At 48.7% G+C, this 24490-nt stretch overlaps 1 protein-coding gene across 1 annotated transcript in view; it reads right to left on the bottom strand.

Annotated features, from left to right (window-relative positions):
* LOC144128194 (uncharacterized) overlaps positions 1-24490 on the bottom strand; it is a 118795-nt gene that overhangs the window by 7074 nt on the left and 87231 nt on the right. The window contains exons 2-5 of the mRNA XM_077661345.1: positions 12489-12774; positions 8016-8302; positions 3743-4184; positions 2221-2498 (exon numbers count right to left, since the gene is read on the bottom strand). Coding sequence (XP_077517471.1) covers positions 2221-2498; positions 3743-4184; positions 8016-8302; positions 12489-12764 — 1283 coding nt within the window. The 5' untranslated portion in view covers positions 12765-12774. The remainder of the gene's footprint in view (positions 1-2220; positions 2499-3742; positions 4185-8015; positions 8303-12488; positions 12775-24490) is intronic.

The following is a 24490-nucleotide window of genomic DNA, read 5'->3' as shown; positions in this document are numbered from 1 at the left end:
GTGAGATTAGGGTCCCCGAGTATGCAAGAGGAGCTGCGCTATGAGGCTTAGAAGCAGGTCCCCTGGGCTGTATACTTTTAACAAAGACTGTACGTACTATAGACGAGCGCAACTCGAGAACGAAGCAGAAAATGCCTCTCAAAGGATGCCTTCCAGCCAATGGCGTCGGCCGATTGTCGTGACGCTGCGGTTAGTCCCATTGCACGCCACTGGCTGGAGAACCGCCTTTGAGGGCCATTTGCCGCATCTTTCTTGAGTTGTACGCGGCTACATGGAAGAAGGCTAGCCATCTGTGCTTTCCCGTAGACACTGCCAGCGCCTTTAAAGCACCGTTACGTGTTATAAATTATCTTAACTCGCTTCTTGCGAGTGGCTTGTGGCGTGTAGAGGCACTTGTTATTACTGTCACCAACCAACCACTAGCGAGTGCGTTTCATGTATACAAACACCTGTTAGTGCCCGAGGAATTTAAAGCGCCAGGCGGGCACGCTGCTGGATATTCGCAGTACAGGGGCCGTATTCTGCAAGCTGTCTATTTTCCATCGTCCATTTCGAGTCCGTCTGGTCCTCTGTCATTGGCCACTCAGATATACCCGAGGCTTTCAAGCGTCTGTGGGAAGCAACCCGGCCATTGGCTGGGTGGCGACCGGACATCCCCATTGGCTGTCATTGGCTGCGAAAAGCAGACACTGTAGAGGTCAGGTTGCCAACCACTCAATGGCTGGGTCGCTTCCCACAGACGCTTGAAAGCCTCGGGTATATCTGAGTGGCCAATGAGAGAGGACCAGACGGACTCGAAACGGACGATGGAAAATGGACAGCTCATAGACTACGGCCCCAGAGTTCGAAGTCAATTTGGAGGGCTAGGCGAGTTTCTTTCTTACATAAAAATTGTATATGAGCACATTCCTGACGGAAGTTAGCGTCCTATTCTGCGTTGTTTTCGACGTCAATTTTACCACAATTCGCTGATGACTGCTAGAACAATTGCATGCTTAAAACCGCGAAGACTGACTATGATAGCCAAGACGTGTAGCTACAAAGTAATAGCGTGCGCGTACATACACAGTTGGATCACTTGTGTCCTGTCCAGCAATTCTCCGCGAGTTGCGAATATATATATCCACAATGCTTGCAAAATTTGGGGCGCTGAAATCGCGCATAAGTAACGGCCGCATACTACGCGTAAACTCTACACTGGTAGCACGCACATCATGTCGAAGACCTCTTCCTCTCTACGAAGGTCAGCCATGGCTAAAACGCCATTGGCGTCTTGTGGTATTTTACCGCTGCTGCAATCTGCTCTTCCTTTGCAATCTTCTCCTTTGAATCTCGTCATCTCAAAAACAGGTGTGACAACAAGCGGCAAGCATGAGCAGCTTCATTAACTGTCATACCGAACCAAGCGTTTCGGGTGGTTGTCGCTTGTCGCCTTTACGGCTTCTAAAACTACAGCAAGAAATCAGATAAGACCCTTGGAACAAACATTGCTACGACACTGCGCCATACGCTTTTTCCGAAACGTTGTCACAACCACTGTACCGAAAAGCAGCGGGACCCAATATCTCTTCTGTGATCCTTTTTAAAGCCTACCCGGGACTTCACACTCGAATGTTCCAACTAAATGCCTATTTTCCTAGTGCTGTTGAGCATTCCTAACGACTTCTATTTTGTTTGAATCTCTAGTATTTTCCGCACATCTGTGGTCTCTTCTAACTCTGTGTTCTCTCTGTATTAGAGACATTCGTAGCAATTTTCTCAACTGATCATTTTCCTTAATTTCTTTTCGTTGATTTGAGCGAGAATATTGCTGCGCTTGGACCAATGAGGTACCGCCATTTCTTAATTGTGTACGAGACTAAATGAGGTACAGGTGGCGTCAGGCAGCGGAAATTGCTGCAACGAACAGTCTACGACTTGTTTGTATCACCGTACCAAAACCAGACGGCGTCAGGCAGCTGAAGTTATCAACGAACTGTCAATTGCAACGACCAGGCAGCTGCAACGAACGGTCTACGACCTGCTTCTATCACCGTACCAAAGCCTCGTGTCACCCTTGTTCCATTTCCTTAAGTGGAGCTTCGCTAGAAATCTTGTACTATTAGGCTGCATAGCCACTCAACAAGTTTAGCTGCGCAATCCCACTCTAGAGAACTGATACGTTATTCCGCATTGTGCAGGTCCCTCAGGTAAAGGCAGGGTGGCGCAAAGCATCCGTACCCGGAGTTTCCTTTCGAAGACCCGGACGAACCACTGGAGGATCCCCGCACGGACGACGGCCTGTTGTAGCTGCCGCTCGCCTTGTAGCCTGAGCTGGAGGACGAGGAGGAAGAGGAGGACGGCGAGTAGCGGCTCTTGGTGCGGCCCGTGCTGTAGTGGCTGCTGCTGCTGGCGCTCGCGTAGTTGCCGTAGTGGGACTTGTGGCCCGAGGACCCATGGCCGCTGCTCGAAGCGTACTTGATGATGGCAGGCACGGCCACCGCATGCTGGAAGTGCCCCTGCGAGGTGAGGGTGATGAGCGGGAGTTTTGTGTTACTGTGTATAATGAGGCAATAAAATGAACGCACAGTTGTTTATATTGCCTCGTCAAGATAAGCCCGAGTGAGTTCGGAGGAGCGTCGCGCCAGCTATAGCCAATGGGAGACAGGCGGCAGTTAAATTAATGACTGATAGCGAGAGGTTGTTCGGGAAGCGCAACATGGGTCGCACAATCCCTACCGGCGGCTGTGACGGGAACAGCCGCCTGACAGTGCAGTGGCGCATCCTTAAACCGATGCGCCACTGGACTGGTAGTGGTATAAGGAGTTGCCGCCATCTATCAGTGTTAAGTAGAGAATGACTAATGTTGTGTATATGGGCATTAACCCACTAAACTTATAGCGTCCTACGCTTAAGGCGGAGCTTAAGTGTCCCTTCAAATTGAAGAATGAACAGCTCCTTTCGCATGTGTACTCGGTTTAACTGCGTTAAACCCCTACCACTTTTTACGTTGCCGTGTAAAGGTAACAGCAATGGATTCAGCACAGGAGATATGGCTAGCTGTTTTAAGAGGCGACAGCCGCAGGTTTCAAGAAATGTGTGTGTGCTGCCCTTGATGCAATGTTTATGAAAGATGCGGCATCTTCGCAGTTAAAAAAAACGTGTACAAAGCAAAAAGAAGCCTGATTAAACTTAAGGTCACAATATCAGAACTACGCTGCGGTGCGACAGAAGGCCAATATGTCGATGACACGGACCACTCAACAGGAGAACAGAACGCAAAAAAGCAAATTTCAAAATATTTCTGAGCGAAGAGACGGGGGACAGCGGTCCCAACCAGTGTACTCTATGGTCGGAGAGCAAAACAAAAGTCGTTGGCTGCACCACGACCTGAGTGCCAGGTGTCTAGTTATCGTTCGATATCAACTTCTGCCAGCCCGTTCCTGAGCAGTGGCAGCCGATAGCAAGAATGACCAGCCGAAGACAAAGGCAGTGCAGCAACAAGGGAGCGCAAAAGCTGGCCGCGGCAGCGGGCCAACCCTTTAACGATCCCGTGCCTCACCCCACCAAGAAGTCCTATACACAATGAGTACAACTGCTGTATACCGTAAGAGACCACATAGCCTAATGATTGCTTAAATAAATATTGAAAAATCAGAATTCTCGAGTCCAATCCAGGTCTGCTATAACTCAAATTGGCTCAACACAGCAGCAATGCGTTGTATTTTGGGCAAGCGAGCAACTTGTCAGAATGTTCACAGACCTGTTCGGGCAGGTGGCTCAGCGCCGAGGCAGCCGAAGCAGCGCCGTGCGTCACGTGGCGCACGGCTTCCAGCGGGGAGCCGCCAGCGTGCTGCAGGGCCGACGAAGCCGAGGAGACGTGTCGCACCGCCTCCAGGGCGGACTGCCTCGAGGCGTGCTGCAGGGCTGCAGCCAGGCTTCCGCCGCCCAGGCCCCCTCTGCCCGAATGGGAGACGTGGTGGACCGCGGCGATGATGGGCGCAGCTTCGGAGGCCTGCTGCGCTGCCGACCCGTGGTAGTGGTGCAGCCTCAGACCACCTCGTCCTCTGCCCCCTCCTCCGTGGATGTGATGGGCGCCGTGTACGGCAGCGGCAACCTGGCTGGCCAGCAGGCCCTCGTGGGCTCCGGACGAGTGCCAGCCGCCCTTCCAGCCGCCCTTCCAGCCATGGCTCTCCTCGTGCACGCTGCGGTGGAGAGAGAGAAAAACAGAGAAATGTGGCGGCAGTCTGTGCGGTTTAAAGCCGCTAAGTGGCACGTGCTCTACGGGAGAGCTCTTTAAAGCTCGCTGAAATAGACAGCAAAAGGGCGTGTCCGCGTTTACCTGCCATCTAAATATATCTTCTTCGGCAGGCATTCCACCTCATGACATCGGACTCAGCCGGCGGAAGCAATAAATAATGAACAGACTCGGCACGTTCAGAGAGAGAAAAAACCAACGACTGTGTTTGCCGCCTTTCAAAGCGCAGGCAGAGTGTTGCAGTGTGAAGAAAGGTTGAGAGCCGCTGTCGTGGCACAAGCATACCGAATTCCTTCGTGCGAACGTTCGCGTTGGTATTGGTAGCGGAGATGTGGCGCTTAAGATTCAAGGAACTATTATGCTGTGAACAAAAAGTTCATCTTTAGTACGCGGCGTAGAGAGATAGCATGAACGCCGGCAAACCAGGCCCCGTTAGCGTCGACATCATGTGCAGTGGCGCACTGAACCAAAAACTTCCTGTTAGCGGTAATAATGAAAATTCAAAATTGGCTTTGGGGGAAAGGAAATGACACAGTATCTGTCTCACATGTCGGCGGACACCTGAACCGCGCCGTAAGGGAAGGGATAAGGGAGGGAGTGAAAGAAGCAAGGAAGAAGAGGTGCCGTAGTGGAGGGCTCCGGAATAATTTCGACCACCTGGGGATCTTTAACGTGCACTGACATCGCACAGCACACGGGCGCCTTAGCGTTTTTCCTCCGTAAAAACGCAGCCGCCGCGGTCGGGTTCGAGCTCGGGAACTCCGGATCAGTAGTCGAGCGCCCTAACCACTGAGCCACCGCGGCGGGGCAGTAACACTAGGTTTCTGGCGCTACTGCACACTGCCTTGGTTGCATCTTCTCGACTTAAGCCTTCAATTTTTAAGTCTCACAATGAAATAACTTTTGTGGGTTGCGGTTTTAAGGCAGCATCTTTATGAAATGGCCGGGGCATTCGCGTCCTGCCCCTGATAGGTCACATGTCCTAGCTGATCCACTAGCAGCTCGACTGGTCTATGTCGGAAACAGGTTGGCTGCGCCTTATTCCTGATTGGTATGGTGACTGCCTTTGTCACCAACTGGCCAGTGAGCTTTTGCAATATGCCGTACATCATCACCCAACGGAGCATGCGAAATGCAATGAAAAATTAAGTAAGGAGATCAACACATAAGCATATTAGTTGCGTGGCATGGAGGGCGCAGGGTCACATTGCTGATATTTTGGTGACAAGAGCACCCAAATTCATGTATTTCTCCTTTCCTGCTTACATCCGCTATTCCTTTTCTCCCAGTGCAGGATAGCGAACCGGAACACCCTTCTGGTTAAGCTCCCCGCCTTTTTTCCCATTTGCTTCCTTTAGAAACATGAGCCAAGATGATTCAAAAGGAATAGAATTTAATTAAAACAATAATGAAACTAATTTAGTTGCCAGTGTAGTGCTCCCCCTCAACGCACTAGGGTACTTCGTCACGGAGCGCTTTCACTATGCAGAGAAGTTACTAAGTTAGTAGCGTTAGTTGCTCAAACAGCGCAATAGGGAATACAAAGACGACACAGGGGATGCGCTGAACCTTCTTCAGGCGCTGTTTAGTCACTGTTTGTTACCAGCTCTCTGTCCTGTTGGATTGGTTGTTCGCTGTTCCAGCCGATGCACCGCGAGTAGAGAAAGCGCGTGGAAACTCGAAAGGCGCCAAATCATTTCACTTTAGCTTGCCAGTCGAATACGTGCAGCGTTAATTCGCACAAACGTATTTATGCACTAGCAAGGACAGTGTGGGCAACCGCAGGAGTGTTGCTCTGGCCAGCTTGTGCGCATTCAATGCAGGACCAATGGGGAAGAATAGCGTTGTGGCTGATAATGCATGCAGACAGGCAAAAAGGCTACAATATCCAGCCTATCCGTTTGACGAACCTCAGGTACCTTGTCTGCTAAGATGGTTTCTTTAGCGACTATAGATTAGTGAACTAATCAAGATATGGGACTGTTATAACATAGTGGTCGTCTTTACATTCGTGATTAATAGGTTACAAAAGTGTGAAGCAAACATTAAGAAAATTTTGATGAATCGAAGAATCAGAGCTGTCCCTACCTTGGTCTCTATATCTTTCGCTTCTCAAGACATCCAATCTCAAAAAATAATAATAATAAACGCGAAGCTATCAGGAATATAGTTACCAACCTGTAACACTTCACAGTAAGGTATGCCTTTACTGCGACGCATGTGAAGCATGACACACTGTGAAGCTTACTGTGAAGCATTACAGGTTATACCAGCCCGTCTTACTCAAGGCCAGCCAATTGCGAGTAGAATTATCTACGCTGATCGCGAATCATAATGCATTTAAAAATGAAGTTCTGCATTTTACTCCTGGAGTTACACTTTTGCACGAGTGGGAGTAAACGACATATGAAATAAAGCGTCACTCTCGTTTGCAAGAGAAGCGGCGGCCTGACGAAATGCGTAGCGCATATTCATTCGGCATTTGCCTTGCAGCTGCGTATTTCAGCGATTAATTATCGTGATTAACTTAAAATGAGAGCTCTAATAAAAACTTTAGAAGCAGCGATTTTGCGAAATAATTGCCAGCAACGCCCCTGGCTGCTTTTCTTTAGATAAACTATGGAGACAACGCAGCCTGTTTTTGCCCTTTAGCAAGTGCGGGATTTCTTGAGTTGAAAGGTCACATGATGTGCAGAATTAAAGGCAGGAATAAACACATATCTAACGTGAAATACCAAACTTCGAAAACATCACAGAGTTAGCAGCACACCTTGAAAACATTCCCTCGTTTTTTGCAGTTCTCAGAGCCAACTGTAGCGTACTTCTATGCCAACTTCTGAGCAGAAGATATTGCGGATGCAACTGAGTTATATTTTAAAAGTAAACATGCCATTGAAGGTTTTATGATATGTGACTTCTGGAGTTTACGGGAAAAAAAGAAGTGCCTGCCGTCCCTGCAGTGCTGACATGCCCGATATACTCTCCACACTTAACCCATAGCCATCAATATTTCATTGTGCCTCGGCCTGGCATGGCGCCCGCTACGTACACTCTCGCCGCCTATGTACTTCTCTTGCATGAGCGCGAGGAGTGTGTATCGGGTTGGTAAACATACAGCAGAAAAAAGTATGTTAGTGCGCGTGAACATTACCGCGGCGCTTTTCCAGCATCGTGAAGCATAAGCTAACTGCTTCAGTAACGATGCAATTTCTTTTGTGTGGGTTTCATTTTCTGCTGCAGCATGTAATGTGCCGCGAATGTCTACAGCCTATTGTTATGAACCCAGGTGCGCTAAATGAATGCAGAAAGCGGTTTTCAAGATGGACACCTCCGCGTTTCATGGGAGCTTCGAGCATTGGACTTCGTTTGCTTGCTTCGCAATCAAGAACGCTTTTGGATGCGTGTATTTTGCAGAGTTTAAAAAAATAATTAGTTCACATAGCATAACACAGCAATTTGAGCTAGTTGGTTCATGTTCGGAACTTTTACAAGCATAAACAACTCAAAACAAGGATTACTGAGTGCCTGAAAGCAGCCTTGAAGAAGGATGTGCACGTATAAGGTCGCGACAGAGGTTTCATAGTTGCTCAACTAGGAAGGTGAGAATGTTCTCTGTACCTTCTTGGGACGTTCATATAGAAATGTAAAAATGAAAAAATGCCCTCTCTCTGTGTAGCGATTCGTGAGTGAAATAATAACAAATGCTCATGTTGCTAAAGTCAGCCCGCTTAAATGCATGTACAGAGGGTCAATATGTCATGCCAAGAGACGGACTCACTAAATGGGCACTGGCTTCTTGATGTACACGGGGATCTCCTTGATGACTTTGATGAGCTTATGGATGGGCTTTGGCACCGGCACGGGCACCGTCTTGAAGATGGGCACCACGAACGGCTTGGGCACCGGCACGTGTACCGGCACCGGGAACGGCTTCTTGACCGGCACCGGCTTTGGAACCGGCACGATCACCGGCTTGGGCACATGGATCGGTATAGGCAGCGCCACGGGCTTCGGGATGGGAATCGACGTGTGGTGCGGGATGAACTTCAACACGGGAATTGGCACCTATGAGAGAACAAAGAGAAGCATTGAAAGCGGTCTTTCTAAAAGCTGTACCCATGCTTCGTCTATTAGTAGGACGCGGGATCAAGGGAAACGCAACTGCTGCCGCGCCTTTTCACGTAGAACGCAGCTTTTAATAATAATAATAATTGTTTTTTTGGGGGAAAGGAAATGGCGCAGTATCTGTCTCATATATCGTTGGACACCTGAACCGCGCCGTAAGGGAAGGGATAAGAGAGGGAGTGAAAGAAGAAAGGAAGAATTAGATGCCGTAGTGGAGGGCTCCGGAATAATTTCGACCACCTGGGGATCTTCAACGTGCACTGACATCGCACAGCACACGGGCGCCTTAGCGTTTCCTAAGGCGCCCGTGTGCTGTGCGATGTCAGTGCACGTTAAAGATCCCCAGGTGGTCGAAATTATTCCGGAGCCCTCCACTACGGCATCTAATTCTTCCTTTCTTCTTTCACTCCCTCTCTTATCCCTTCCCTTACGGCGCGGTTCAGGTGTCCAACGATATATGAGACAGATACTGCGCCATTTCCTTTCCCCAAAAAACCAATTATTATTATTATTAAAAGCTGCGTTCTACGTGAAAAGGCGCGGCAGCAGTTGCGTTTCCCTTGATCCCGCGTCCTACTAATAGACGAAGCATGGGTATAGGAGTTCGTTTTCTTAATTATCTGACTCCTTTCTACAACATGCCAAACGTACTTACTCCATAAGAGGACGGCTCGACTAATGAAGCACCTCTTAAAATAAAGCACCTCCCATCAGAACGAATCATTCCACGAAGCATTATCTTGAGCAGGTAAAAATGTGACCACTTTAGGAGTAGCTACGTTTTGAGTCTAGAACAGTGGCGAAAGTCGCACTGTACTATGCTTTCGCCGTTCTTGGAGAAGAGGTGTCCTGTCCTTGGGCAGTACCCGGCAATGGTTGCGTGGATCGTTGCATTATTCAGGCCGAGCAGTGATGGGTCCCGGATTCACCTGAGAACATGCGCTCGACTTCCATCGCATACTATTGATGGGCTGGTATAACTTGAACTGCTATGCGTTATCTGTGGTTAGGATGAGTGTTGGGCTTAGTTGAAGAAGTGAATCGGAGGGAGTTCGCAGTCTCGAAACAGTCAGCAGGCGCCATGACAATCGGTCCGGATAGGAATTTATTGTGGTGGTGTATGGTGAATGTCCTAAGCGATGCCTTATTGCGACAAACTGCGCAGACGGCGAAAGACAGGAAATCAAGGATAACACAGTCTCATCCTTTGTACTCGTTGTTTCCTTGTATTTCGCACTCCACGCTGTTTGCCGCAATTAATCGATACCAACTCTTCCAGTTTACGCTATACTGCTTAGCGATGGCTACTGTTTTGCGCCGTCGAAGTATGGGGTACTCCTTTCGCGCAAAGTGGGGTGAGAATGCGAGCAGCTAGTGACTGCCTTGAAGAACCACATTGCGCATTCGAAAGAGACAAACAGAGACGGAAAGAGCGCAAATTTCCCGTGTTTGCCTCTTTCGAATGCGGAACGTGGTTCTTCAAGGCAATGCACCAACTAGCCCAACAAGAAGTTCCTCTAAACTAGTGACTGCCGTGGCGGCACCGTAGTAATGCGTGCCCGTATCACTGTCCTCGCACGCACCTGTGTTTTGGGGTTCGCCTTGCTTGGCGAGGTGCTTAACGTGGTTTTCTTTCACGGGAGAGGTGGCACTCCAGAGAAACTCTTGTTCGGCATAGCGGGAAGAAAGTGTAAGAACGTGTAACGTGTGCAGTATAGATTCCGAGGCCTTGCCAGGCACCGTACATTATTCTGTCGAACGTGAATGAATGAATGAATGAATGAAAGTGCGGGCGTGAGTCACACGGCGGGATCCTCTGTAACATTCGTGGTAGCTGCGACGTTGTTGATTGTGCGCCGGCTACGAAGACGAAGAGTGGACGCGTGCGGGAGGGTCCCGAGCACCTCATTCATTAGCTTGCAACCAGTTTATCCTATTCTCTTGGCCCTCGATCCTCACTGAACCCTGGCTAATCTCACTCGGTGGATATCTGCCATGCCACAGCAGTAACTACATCAAGTCCAGGTCCGGCCGGACATCAAGGTCACGGGAATGACCCCTCACAGCCCTGCGCCTCAGGGCCAGCCGTCGCCCCGCTATCAGCAGTCAGGTGGTCGCTGGAGCTCCTGTCGCTATAACGCGACCCTACGTACGTTACAGACTCTACCCGCTCCTACCGCAGCGTTTAGAGTAGGACCCTAGGTTCACTTGCTCTACCCTTCTGAACTTGCTCTTTTGCTTGCCATTTACAATTGTGCTCGTCTCATGACAGTACATATGTGCTACGTGTGCCCGATTGCTGTCTGTTCTGGACAGAGCTCCTGGGCGGGCCTGGGTCCATCTCCTCCACCACAACAGCTATAGCCCTAGCTTTCTACATGAACTCGATAGAGTCGATTCGAGTTTGCTTGTCGGGTAAAAAACCAGTTGTCGGGTTCATGTAACGTTGTCGGGTCGAGCAACAATAAGCGGCAGAGCGAGTCGAGTTAACTCGCCTGACCCGCCTTTCCAAAAATCATGTAAACGCAGTCGGATCAGGAAGTCGGGTAACAGGGAACTCTGGGAAAGATTTCGGTCATTGATCAAGCGATCAAAATGGCGGCAGCCGTCAATCACCGCGCTATTTCCACCAGGGCTTCTTGGACCGACCGGGAAGTGGAATGCTTTCTGGCACTAATTAATGAAAAAAGTGAGCGAGACGCTGGAGAGCAGGCGGCAGCGCAATCAAGAGGTGTTTAAAGACCTGCCAACCGAAATGGCCAATCTCGGCTAGCACTGGACGTGGCAGGGCAACGAGCCCGGTAATGAACCACCGCGGCAGACAGCAGCACATTATGAACGCTTATCCATGACATCAAAAGGGTCATGAAATAAAGCTGATGGAGAGTGAGCTTTATGATCAAAACAACTGACGGCACGGCCATTGCGAACGCGCGGGAACCCGCGGGCCGAAAACAGGAGCCGGAAGCTTGCGCAATAACTGCGAACCTCGACGCTAGGTGCCGGTGCGATACTTACGCGCGTGAACAGAGTTCATGTAGACACCAATCGGGGCGAGTCAGCGGCGAGTCACCCAGCCCGACGCTGACTCTACCCGGTCCTGTCGGGTTCATGTAAACAGGGCTTATGAGGTGTTATAGTATGTACGAGCTGCATTTGATGGTCTTGGCGCGATATATGCGGCATGTCTCTAATAAATGGTGGGGGAGAAAATCGAGATATCAGAGTATGGTGCGTTATTGAGCTCTCTCCATAGTTTTCGGGCTTGTGTGGTAGTCCTCCTGAAAATTTTGCAACCAAAATCACAACTCCCTCTAAGGCGGGAATGCGCCTCGAGGAATTGATTTATGCAGTATTTCACGACCAGAGACTTTATTGGCAGGCACCCTGAGCCGTCGATGAACCCGAATCTGTAACACGGAGAGGCGCTTTTGCAATTTCGTTTGCAAATGCAAATATTTATTAATTATGTTTAAATTTATATCTAAAGTTTAATTAAAATCATTAAAATGAATTAAGCTTCATAATTTTCTGTGAAAAATCTTTTGTTCTTAGATGGTGGTAAGCCCTGCATTTCCTGGCGCTAAACCCTTTTGTGGGAAGAGCAGGGAGTGCAAACAAGTCGACGATCAGAAGTGCATTGTTGAAAAAGATGTTTACACTTCCGGTTACTAACACAGTCTTGCAGGCTGTCATTTACGGCCAATCGCGGCTCTCGCCGAATGTTTTAACGAAGCCTTAGCATAGTTTAGTAGGTTTCTTTTTAAAATCTTCGATGAGTGTTCCAGAGGATTGGCGTAACGTGCCGTCTCATCATCGTCATGATCATCACCGACCCAGTAGCGTCCACTGCGACCATAGCTACCGCGGAAAATTTCGCAATCTCATCTGGCCACCTGAGTCTGCCGCCTCCTGGTACGCTTGCCTTCTATTTTAATTCATTCTGTTATCCAAAAGCATCATCAGTGCAATCCCCACGTACTTCAAGGGCGCAGAAGTGGATTGGCAGGGAAGTGAGATGGGTATAGCTTTCCAGGAAAAAAAAAGAAAGAGTACTACGTGGCTGCAAGCGTCTTCTTGGCGTTGTGTATAGGGCTTGATACTGAGCGGGGCGCCCATACTGTACCTGTATGTTGTAGTTTTGGTGCACGATGTATTTCTGCGGTACGGGCTTGGCCACGGCGAAAGGCTTGAAGATGGGGAACAGCTTGGGCACCGGATACGGCTGAGGAACCGGAACAGGTTTGGGCACTGGGATGGGCTTGTGCACGTGCTTCACCAGCAGCTTGATGGGCACGTGCTGATGCCAGCCGCCGCCACCCCCGTGCCATCCGCCGCCGCCGTGCCAGCCCGTGGCCGACGCCAGCCCCGCCACGAGCGCCAAGAGCAGCGCGCGCCTCATGATGTCGTCCCTGCAAGATGGATGAAGAAGCGCGCCAAAAAGCGTCACTTTTTGCACTTTCGGAACCACGCGAAGGACTGCTTTTTTTAAAATCTCTTTAGTAATTCATAACTTTATGGGGATGTCCGCTGTGGTCGTGCAGTTTAACTTCACCCCTGCACGAAAGATGTCATGAGGATTAGTTTACCTTATAGTTAGTCTGAGATATCGTATGTATACACGAACAGAGAATAAGCAGCTCAAGCCAAGGCAAAAAGTTGGTGATGACATCCATTTTTTGTTTTCAGCATGCACTTCACAGCGGTACGGTTAAATGTGTCACAACTCAGGCAATTTGCGTGGTGCTCGGTGGAAATGATAACGTTTTGTGCGATGTTTCTCCACGCAGAGACGTTTAATAAGGACGGATGGTCTGTATAATTGAGAACAAAAAGCAGATACACATTGCGTCATTCTTGTGTCGCGCAATTATGAATGCAGTGAGATTATCATTTGCCGTTATCAAGAAAGAGCCCAATCACTAGCCTTGTTTCCAAAGACGTGCGGTCAGGTAAAATATCAAACGCGAGAATGACTCGGTAAACCTGTCGGAGACACTTACGTTTCGCGTTGCCCTCACCTAACTTCTGCGACAGCACGAATTTACTCAGGTCCAAAGACTAAGATAATGGGCGCTCCACCAAATCAGGAAACAGCATGGGCTAATAGATTTCAAATATTCGTTTCACCTTGCATGCTTGATATTTTTTTCTGACTGCTCAGGGAACCCAAAACTGCATTTGCAGTTCTGGTTCAGCTTCGCGTCACAGAGGTCATAACTTATGAATCGCGACATTCTAGGACCTGCTGGTTTGGCTCCGGACTGAGACGAGGTCCCATTTGCCCATTTTTGGTCTGTTAGTATCAATGTGTGACATCATTGTAGTTACGAGGTTTCGTTACACTGGCAATAAGCTCAGACGGTGACATCCCGGGACTCCCGCTCTTTGGTAAACATAACTAAAAGCTGATCATCATTGTTACAGGAACCAATATTGAGACCAATGTCGGCGTACTGATCTACACCTTCAAGCTTCTAACAAGACAGTTTCCATGCGTTTGCTCGAAGCCAAGAGAAACATCCAGTTCTACCTCGTTGCCCAGAGGCCGGTGAGTCATCCCTTGACGGACGCCTTCAGGGCACATTCCTCGGCCTCTCTCGCGCACGTCTCCCGTTACCGCAGCGATCCATCTCTCCCACGCTCCTTCGACCGCCAACTGCCAGCCAGCGAGTACTCACTCATGTTTCACGCCGCGTACAAAAAGCGAAAAACAACAACGGCGTTTCGCAATCGCGCATATCAGCGCGGAGCATTTAATTAAGGCCGCCGTCAACAGCGGCCAGCACTCGCCCGTCAAACCAACGAGGATAAGTCCGAAAGGTCAACGGCCCCGCGTCGGGCGCCAGCCGCTTTATATCACACTCGGTTGCGGAGCGCGCCCACCCGACGACTTATCTGTGTGCGGGACACGAACTCGTTCGAACAGACGTCAATGGAGAACCGTTTTCATTGAGGACTCCTTTGGCGAGGAGGAGAAGGCAGGTTTCGGCCTAGCTTCGCGGCGTCACGCCGAACAAAAAGAAGGCTTCTACTAACTCCACGAGAGGACAAAGGAGGGGGTAGCCTTCCGCGACCTCCGTAACGAGGCCCGCGCTCGTTCTCCGCCTTTGGCTACAATGTGATGAGCACGACGCTATTCAGCCATACGTGTAGAGTTACGTGTTCTGTCACGCTCTGTTGCTCCCAGTCACTCTTACTGCTCACCGCGTGTTCTGATATATGCACGGTCCTCAGCGTGCTGCTTTCATCGCAGAAGAATCGTTAAAGAAGGAAAGTCTCAAAATGCGCGCACGGCCCCATCCGATACTTCAGAGTAGATACCTCTGTGGTTGAATCGAGTCCTAACCGATGTGAACGCATAAACGAACCACACTTTTACCGGTAGATGGCGGCACCCGTCGACATTAGGCGGCAAGGTTTCAGTGGCCTTGTACAACAAATAGGCACTTAATCGTGACTCAAACGTAACTTTGCTCCGCGCTTTATAGGTGACGACATTCTTACGACGTCCTGAAAATAGCTGGGCGTGATGTCCAACTGGTCTTGAAATGACGCTCCTTTCTCCTTTCACTCCCTCCTTTACCCTTCCCTTACGGCGCGGTTCAGGTGTCCAACGATATATGAGACAGATACTGCGCCATTTCCTTTCCCACCAAAAACCAATTATTATTAATTAAACGTTTAGAGTGATTCGCAGGCAGTTCTGGTGCTTCTTTTTGTAGTATCTTGTTTCAATAAGCATAGAAAGTCATTGTCGTCGACGTTGTCCACAAAAGTTGATGTTGACTAGAAGAAACAGTCATAAACGCAACATGAAAAAACTAGTTTGGCCTTAAGTCACCCAAGGAGCGTAATGCGATAGCATGCGTGTTGTCACTTGCCGACAATCCTCATTACTCCACTGTGAACCACACAAGTGAATCACATAAGTGAACCGGCGGATGAGAGCGGACTGGCTGAGTTCGCGACCGGCCGTCCCACGTGGTCTCATGACGTTGCACACGCTGGAGACCAATCTGCGCCCGCCTATCTGACGTGACCCTGTGACGTCATCACTATCTCGACCTATCAGCGAATTTTATGACAAACAACCTGATGTTTTTATGACTTACCACATCGTATTTTTTCCAGCGCACCTTCCAACGTGACTATGTTACGTGGTCTCATGACGCGTCACACCCTGTCGACCAATCAGCGCTCGGCCATGTTATGTCAACCTGGGACGTCATCGTTCTCTAAACAAATCAGGGAATTTCGTGACGCACGGCGCCGTATTTTTCTGCTCATGTGGACTCTACTGCTATCGTACGAAAAGTTGTGCAAGCAGCATCACTCTAAAAGTGAAAAATTGAAAGAGAAAAATCTGTCGTTCACTATACCTGGCTACATTCACGTCCCAGTGTGAGCTACAGCTGCTGTTTCTTTACGACTATTGTTGCAACGAAAAAAGAGGTCGCCAGCGCCAACGGTAGATGACGGCACCTCCTCTTACTCCAAATATAAACAAAACTGGAATTCAATGACGTCTCTCCCACCGATGCCTCAAACCGGGCACGTATCCAGAGGGGAGGGGGGCGCCTCCCCTTACTGAAATCCATTTTTATCACGCCCTGCCTCCTCGCTTAAAACAATGACCTTCATTTGGCCCTCTCTGAAAAACTACGCGCCTGTGTCAAGCCCATGGTTAGCAGACCAATCAAATCTAAGACCGCTGCTTCTCATGCAGCCCATTTTGATTTTTTCTTACTTTGTTCGACCGATCTGAGATTGCTGCAGCTGCGCGCGGAGGGAGTTGCCGCAGCATGAAATGGGTGATTCCGCAGTACGATGCAAGTTTCAGCGACCTCACGTGCTCTGCCACATTTCCCGAAGGAGAGCCATAAGAAAAGGTCTTTGAGAGCATCAAACTCAGCTTTGCACAAGAAGAGGGGCAAACGGCAGCGAACGATTAGAACACTCGTATGGAAGTGCGCAAAGACTGGCGTAGGAAACCAGCGCATCATACATCATGCCAGAGGTACAATTTGTCTCGGCCTCAGATATTCCTCTGAGGCTGAAGAGAATTAAAAGCCGCTCTCAAAGCCGTTTGTTGTGGCTACTAAGAGGACATCGAGACCCATTCTTCAGGCTTTCGCAGCAGCCGGGGCCGACTCTCAGCACACCCGATGGGAGTGAACACCGGACGTTGCACGCCGAGGGCCTCTGGCATGCATGAACGGTCGCGTCGTGGAAAGCGCTCGCTCTCCGCCGTAGGCGATCGGACGCGTTCGCTCGAAGGCCGTGCAGAGGGGAGAGCCATTAGGGCCGGAGGCCTCTCGCTGGGGGGAGGAAGGCCAAGACAATGGGCGCGCATCGGGCAGGCGGGGGCAGTGGGCCGCCCAGAGAGGGAACAGGGTCAGCAGTTTCCGGGACGGCCGATGGGGCCCCTTTCTGGGACGCTGCTGGACCGCGCTGCCGCAGTCGCCTCGGGCGTCTCACCTCTGGCCCCGCCGCGGGGCCGCCTCACCCCCCCTCGGGGTAATTGGGTTGCTTGGCGGGGCTTCTGGCGGATGGCCTCTGACACCGAATTGACACGGCTTCGTCTCTTCTTCACCAGATGGGCGTCTTCTTCGAGAGGAGAGGGGGTCTCGAAAGAGGGAGAGAGGGCGCCTTTGGGATTCTCGCGTCTCCCTTTCCTGGAAGGGGTCAAGGGTGGAAGCACCGTGGGATTGGCTATGCGCGCCGCCCGGCCAGCGACTGAAGGACGGCTGAGCCTCCCTCGGGCACCTTTTGTGGGACGGAGTGAACGAATTCGCATTGACGGCCCTTGTCCCTTTTGAGTGTAACCAAGCTAGCGTCAAACGCCGACGCAACTTGGCGGTCTGCAGAGCAGTGGACGAGTGACAGTCCATCGCGCAGATGGAAAGATTGAACAGACTGCATTTCTGTGAAACGAGGAGTGTGACGCTTGTCGGAGATGCGAAAACGGTAGCCTGACTACGGGGTGAGACAGCGCCGCCCTTTCCACCGTTCTTTCAAGGAAACGACGAGGCGTAACGCACATGCAGCAATGTCTTCAAGGGACGCTGAGTATCGACGGGATGCATTACTTTCTAATCGCGAACAGGCCACTCTCACCCGAATACGTACCTCTTATAAGCTAGGAAAGACAAAAATAAAAAATGAAGTACTGCTGTCTCCGTCAGCCGCCGAATTCGCCAGTAAAATGCATGTGTCGACACTGATTTTTGGCCGCAGATTCCATAGGCTACGCTACACAGCCATTCACTTTAAAGCGGTGGCAACCGGTTCTTTTCAGTTTGAATCGACTGGCGGGAAGCTTTCTTAAAACCCATTTTCGCGGCGATAAGCGTGTTTTCTTGCTTCCGGACAGACGTGAGCATAGCCAGAAAAAGCTAGAGAATCGATTTCTACTGAGAACAATAATTGGATAGAGTCGCCGTCAGTGTCCTTCGAATGATTCTGTTGCGCATGGAAGAACTTCTGTACATGCCTGCCAGGCCTCTGAAGATATGAAATACATGTGCCATATTTTGGCATTCAATCAGAACTACATCATTTCTTTGAGGTCGTAATTCAAGAATGTTAAAGGCGGTATCCGCTTGTTGCGCTCAATACTGCATACCTTGTCGCTCTCTCTCGCTATTTCAATGTCAAAACACCCCCCCCCCCTCCAAAAAAAAAATCATACAAGAACACTTGCTACCTAAAGCGGGAACTACCGAGAAATTGGGTTGTAATGGGAGATACTGCGATATCGACTTGGACTCCGTCGTACCATGCGTATTGTAATCAAGCGCCGATGCGACTGGACCGACGGAGAGCGGATGAAGTTATTTTTACCAAATTTTTAATTTGTATCATTTATGTAAACGACAGCGAAAAGTGTGGGCGTCTATGTATTTCCAAACAATACCTTTCTTTATTGGACCCAACTCACCGGCTGGGAACTTTTTGTGCTTATCGGACAAAGCAAAAAAAGAAAGGAACGCTTCAACAGTACAATACCTGGAACATAGCAAAATAGTTAGGGTTATAGGTAGCGCAAAGGTTCATGAAATATCTGTGGTAATTAGCTGATAGCCGTAAAGGTTCTTAGTTCTTGACGTTTTGCGCCGATGTATAATCAATCGTATTTATTCTACTCAGTAAAAATGCACACTCAGGGAACGCTTTCCTAGAGGCTAAGCGCTAAAAATGCTCTCCTGTGGCTTTTAACTTTTAATTCTGTGATTTTTAATCCCGCAAAGATTACAAGCTCAGATAATTTATTACCGAGTGCCGTTCTGTCTTTCTTTTCTCTTTCTTTGTCTAGCGGTTTTTGTAATGACTACGAGATTACACGAATGACAATATTTACGGTCGAAAATTCAAGCAGTAGTAGTCCTATTAAAAAGCTCGCGCCTAAATTTGGGTGATGTGCAAAGATTGAATCCCTCAGACTTGACACATCACCTGGAGCAGACGTCACCATATCCTCACCGAATGACGTTAGCAGACCCCCCCCCCTCAACTACATTTTGTTGCGGCGGCAGAGAGTGCGTTACCAACCGCGACTTGACCGTGTAAGCACACATCAGCGGCAGCCAAGGCCCCAAGGAGAGCAGCTCCGCGCGGCTCCTCCTGGCAAAGGCCAACGAAACCGAGCTGTCAGCGACCGGCTTCCTGCATCTCTGCTTATCTCAATCGGGCTTCGAGATCACGCACGCACTCCTCGGCATGCATGCAACCTTTCGGCGTCTCGCGCAGCGCTTTGCCTTTCGCGTAGGGCCCCCCTTGGAATCAATCGAGCGGGCCCACCCCATCGACAAGACCGAAGATGTGCGACACCGAAAGTGTGCGTCGCTCGCTCGGTTGGGCATCCCGCTCCGATGGCTGCAGCCACGGCGGGATGACGGCGGCAATGACCTCCGCGCGGCGGTCCCAGTTGACCGCAAAGCCCGCTTCGCCCGACGGCGCGTGAGGCCGAGAGACAAAGGGAAGCGAAGGGGGAGAAAGGGCCGCCGCAGCGCGCCCCTGCGGCCAGAACCGGCGCGAGCCAAGCGGACGACAAGGCTGGCGCAGGCTTTGCGCACAGCTCTGCGTAACACGCGTTGCGTAACTCGTGCGATGTGCCGGCTGGGGCTTCCTCGTTGGCTGGTATACCCCTTCTGCGCGGTTCCCTATGGGTTGGCCAGCTTTCGACGACTATACCTTCATCCTCGTGTTTCGTGCCGAGCCTGGAATAACGTTGGGATGAAGCATCTCGTCTGCCGTTCATCGTGTGTTGAGTCTAATACTTTGCTTCTTACTGGTTGCCGCAAAACCGACGCCAATGTCGGGTTGACTTCACGTATTTAACTCACTTATTTTTTTCAATGTAAACAAAAAATCCTCACACCTTTGCTGCTTGATGGCGTCCATATGCCTTCCAGAAGAATATTCTGTAATAAGACGCGAGCAGTCAGACCGCTGCTGCTTCGGTTCCGGATGCATATGCCACAGAAAAGTCTTCCCTACTGCCTCCTTAGTACAGACATTCCTCAGTATGGAACCTCACTCTAACATATTTTCATATAGAAACAATTCCCACAAAAGCACAGAGAAACGCCTTGCAGTAGATGAAAATATCAGAATCGCGCTGCATTTCACACGGACGGTTGAAGAACGGCATTCTATGCAGGAAGAACAGTACACTTTTTTTATCGCCGAATGTTATGCGAACTGTGTCGCTCTGGAAGAAGTAATAGGTGTGCACATTGATATTACCGTTATCTTCAAAAAGTCCCTTGAGATACTCAATGCTCTAAATTCAAGAAATGCAATCAAACCTTCATTGTGATACATCATACACAACATAGCAGCCTTCACTACGCAAGGACATAGAATAAAATTCGGCGGGTCCCCGAGCCACGTCGGAATTAGTGGCAACGAGCGATGCATGCGCTGGACGAGCTCGCAAGGACAAAAAAAAAAAATTAAAGCAGCCCCATAATAATCGGATAAATGTTTTAGGGGAATCCCCTAAGGTGGAGTAGATTTGTAATAAAGGAGTAATTACTCCTTGGAATCCACCCAAGCGCAGCTATACGGCTAAAATGGAAAGCTTTGTATGACTGCTCTTGGGCGGAAGCCAATGAGTAATAATTTCTTTATTGCTAATTGGATTGACCTTTAATACACTGAACTGGGGAATAAATGGCAGACTATGTGTGATAACGAGGTAAATTAGAAGCTACAGCTCGTAAAGCGGGTTTTAGTCCCGCAGGTACCAAGAACTGTTTATCCGAGTGATTTTACGCCGTCTTTTCATGGGGCGCACAAGTTACATACACCTTCACACTCATAAAACAAAGCAAGCCTCGATTTGAAATTGTGAAGCATGCGGTGGCATGTCACAGTAAACCTCTTATTATATTCACACAGAAAATATGAGAAATCTAGAAGTGATCATTTCTCGCTGTTTTACATTTGACACATGCTTTTTCAGCCTGCTTCTTGCTTCTAGGAGAAAATGCAGTTGAGTATTTTTCATGACCCCATGGATATTTTGTGCCCCTACGGGAAAGTAGTGTTTAGCCGAAACCGTACCTTTTTGAAATGCTTCGTTTCGTAAGTGTAGCACACTGGCAATTTTAACTTGATGTTTGGCGCATGATAGTATCAGTCGCTGGTGCGCCATAGAACAAAACACAACACAGAAAAACATTCAGTGGTACTAAGCCCTCCGAAAAACGTGAGGAGGCACGGCGACACACTCCTGAAGTCACTGCGCTGCAGAAAATGATTGCACGCAGGCAACATTAACGGGCACAAAAACAGGCTTCGCTCGGAATTGACTGTACAGTGCGGTCGTGGAAGCATTTTTCGAATAATTGCGTAGAAACTCTTGCGTCTGTCGGGTCGACATTCGCGTGCAAGAATTTAAAGGCTAATTCCGACAAACTAACGCGTCTACACTGCCTACCCCCCCCCCCCCCCCCCCCCCCACACACACACACGTACAAAACACTTCCTCCTAATTTTCTCTGCAATGCATACCACTATCGCCTACTGCTAAAATGGCACACTACAGTATTTTCGAAGAAGAAATTCCAAAGTGCAAGATGTGGTCTTTTAATTTTTAACATTCGTAAAAACTACTGAAATATTTCTTAATATTCACTGAGGGATTCCTGTCTATGCCAATGCTTTATGCTTTTCGGGTCAGTGCAGAGACATAGCCACGCCTTAGGGCGAACCTGACCAGTTTAAAGTGTCAGTCTCAAAGCCGTCATCAGGAAATTAAAATTCAGATGCGCATATCGAAGCCGTTGCAGAGTAGGGACTGCATCTGAGTTCAGAAAACAGTTTGCAGGTGCAGAGTATTCACCCCCGCCCCTCTCTAGGAAAAAAAAAGAAGAAAAAATCAAGAAAGCAACTCGCAGTAAATTATTTTATTTGGCCAGAGCTAGCGCATTTGTGGCCTTGGCGATGTGAAGCGAATTTCGGCATGTAAAAAGAATTTTTTAAATAACGATCTGACATAGAATACAAAGTGCGCAGATACCGCATTAACTTCATGCTTCAACAAACACGACTTCTTTTTTGTTGAGTAAAGTTGATTTCGATAGGCTTGCACAAAGGATCTGCTCATACGCGAGGAAAGCCAACTGTCAGAACTTTTTTTTTTTGTCTAACAAAATCAGTCCATTTTTTTTTTCGCAAGATAGCGCAGAAACAAATAATTTAGCAAACAAACAACTAACGAACTCACGAACATCCATTGGCCGAGTAGCCCAAGAACTTAGCTCTGAAAGCGGAAAGACTAATAATTTTCCGAAAATTCAATGAAGGACGTAGTGAGTTCAGAGCAGAAAGCCCGTGACTTTAAAAAAATTTCGGGGCGATTTTTTCCACAGCTGCCTAGTAAAAAAAATCGGTAAAGCACGAGATATATCAAATAAATGCACTCAATTCTGTTAAGTTTTGCGTGACAAAGGAAATAGGAGATGCGAGAGGTGTGAACAGTGAGCGCCACTGAGAGCGAAATCACTATAATCACTATTGTGAGAAATAAATCAGACTGCAGTGGGGAACTATTAGGCTCCGCCACGGTCAGGAAACGAAACAATGTCATGCGCTTCGCAACGCCAGCGTGAATACATGCAATAAAAAAATAACAACTAAACAAGAACGGGAAGCTTCAATCCTCCTTGCTTAAGATTCAAAGATAAAGAGGGTATTCAGAGATAATAGGATTGCTTGGAATTCAGAGATAATGAGAAAACACTGACCCATAATCGACAGCCACGTTTTCTACAGTCGCATATTCTTCTAGCGGCTACTGCTCATATCTATTATTTTTTCTCCCGAGTACAGTGACACTCTGGGGGGCTAGTTGGTACGTGATTTTGAAAAAAGACGACGCGCAAATCAGACGAATAATTATTGTGAGACGATAAAAAGAATGAAAAATAAAGTGTCCCTGCCCATCCCACTAAGTACAACGGGCAGAAGAAACATGCACATTTCCTCATGTGTTGTCTCTTTTGCGAAGTTTTTTTTTTTAAGCAACGCAGCGACCTAGTTAAAAGTGGCCATGCAACCGAACTGTCGCCAATGAATACAAAGATGACCCTTTTCAGCAAACGTCAGAAATGTACGATGCTCACGTACGCGAATGTTATTGCGCTTTCCCGTTTATCCGATGTACCAGGCGTTTAACCTAAGATGATCTGCAATCTTTAAAAACAGCCTTTCTAAGTGTTGTTTTTTTTTGTGCTGTGCTTTTTCCGGCATATCATTGTCAGCCGCGTAGTGCATCATAATACAGCTAAGACGTGTTAACTAGCAGGTTGATTAACTAATATTGAACAGTCAACTTTTTAACTGTGACTGTTAGTCTCCTTATTCATTGAGAGGCGTTTAGTCATCCTAAGTAATATCCATATCAGTTCTTAGAATTTTGAAAACGCCGTTACCTTTTGCGCTGTGGCGCAACAATTTTTTGCCTGCATCGAGCCAAAATGCATGCGCTTTCGAAAATCTTGCAGGCAAAGCCTAACTCGTCGAAATAGCCAAAATTTGTCTTGTTAAAGAGCGGAGGGTTGCTGCATTTTCGAAATTCTAAAAGCTGGTATGGATATTAGGTACAGTGGGCTACGCGCCTCTCAATGAATAAGGAGACTAACGGTAATAGGTAAAAAGTTATCTATTCAATATTAGTTGGCCAGTTCACTAGTTAGCAGGTCTTTAGCATTATTCTGACGCGCTAGGCCGCTGACAATGTTATGCTGAGAAAAGCGCTCTTCAAATTCGAAAAGCCAATGTTTAAACAATCGCAAAACATTTTCGGTGAAACACCCAGCATGCCTGTCCACAGCGAAAGGGACAATTATAAACACCACCTGTTGTGGAATTTGGTCGTGTGTTTTGCCTCGCATGTCCCTTTTATCGAATTGGTTTTTTAGCAATGCGTAAGCGCAGACTGAACAGTTTGCATGGCGCTGTAAGAAACGCCTGGCCATAATGCCGGCCAGCCACCTTTATAATGCCACGCTGTGTGTTACATACTGGAACACTTTAACCCTACCCCCTTCCGCGGCAGGCAATTGTTCGTTCTCTTTTCTACCAGCGTTCAATTGTCTCAGCAGGGTTTGCGCTGCGTTCTTCAGAACAGGCACTGCGGGACCAATACAACGGATAAGCAGGTTAAATTGCTGCTTGAAGCTGGCTTGCACTCAACGGAGGTGGCCCTTCTGCTACGCCCTATTAAAACACACGGTAGAATGCCTCTTTTGATCATTCATTGTTGCCACTCATTGCGCTAGTTGTAAGTGCAAACACGGAAAAGAAAAAGAACGTAAGAGAAAACCAGAAAAGGATGGCGCGGCTCCTGGGACAAAGTTTCGCTGCAAAAAATGCAAATGCGAACCGCTGTACAAGAAGACAGCAGTGCTGTTCTACAATAAGAACAAGGTGACCTGAGAAATCATGGAAGCATATCACATTCATAATCTGGCACAAAAGTGCATCAGCAATCCTTCTGTGGCCCCGCCGCGGTGGCTCAGTGGTTAGGGCGCTCGACTACTCATCCGGAGTTCCCGGGTTCGAACCCACCGCGGCGGCTGCGTTTTTATGGAGGAAAAACGCTAAGGCGCCCGT

The sequence above is a fragment of the Amblyomma americanum genome, chromosome 4 (genome assembly GCF_052857255.1).
Source record: "Amblyomma americanum isolate KBUSLIRL-KWMA chromosome 4, ASM5285725v1, whole genome shotgun sequence".
In the NCBI taxonomy this organism is placed as follows: Eukaryota; Metazoa; Arthropoda; class Arachnida; order Ixodida; family Ixodidae; genus Amblyomma; species Amblyomma americanum.
This window is presented reverse-complemented; position numbering and strand designations above follow the sequence as displayed.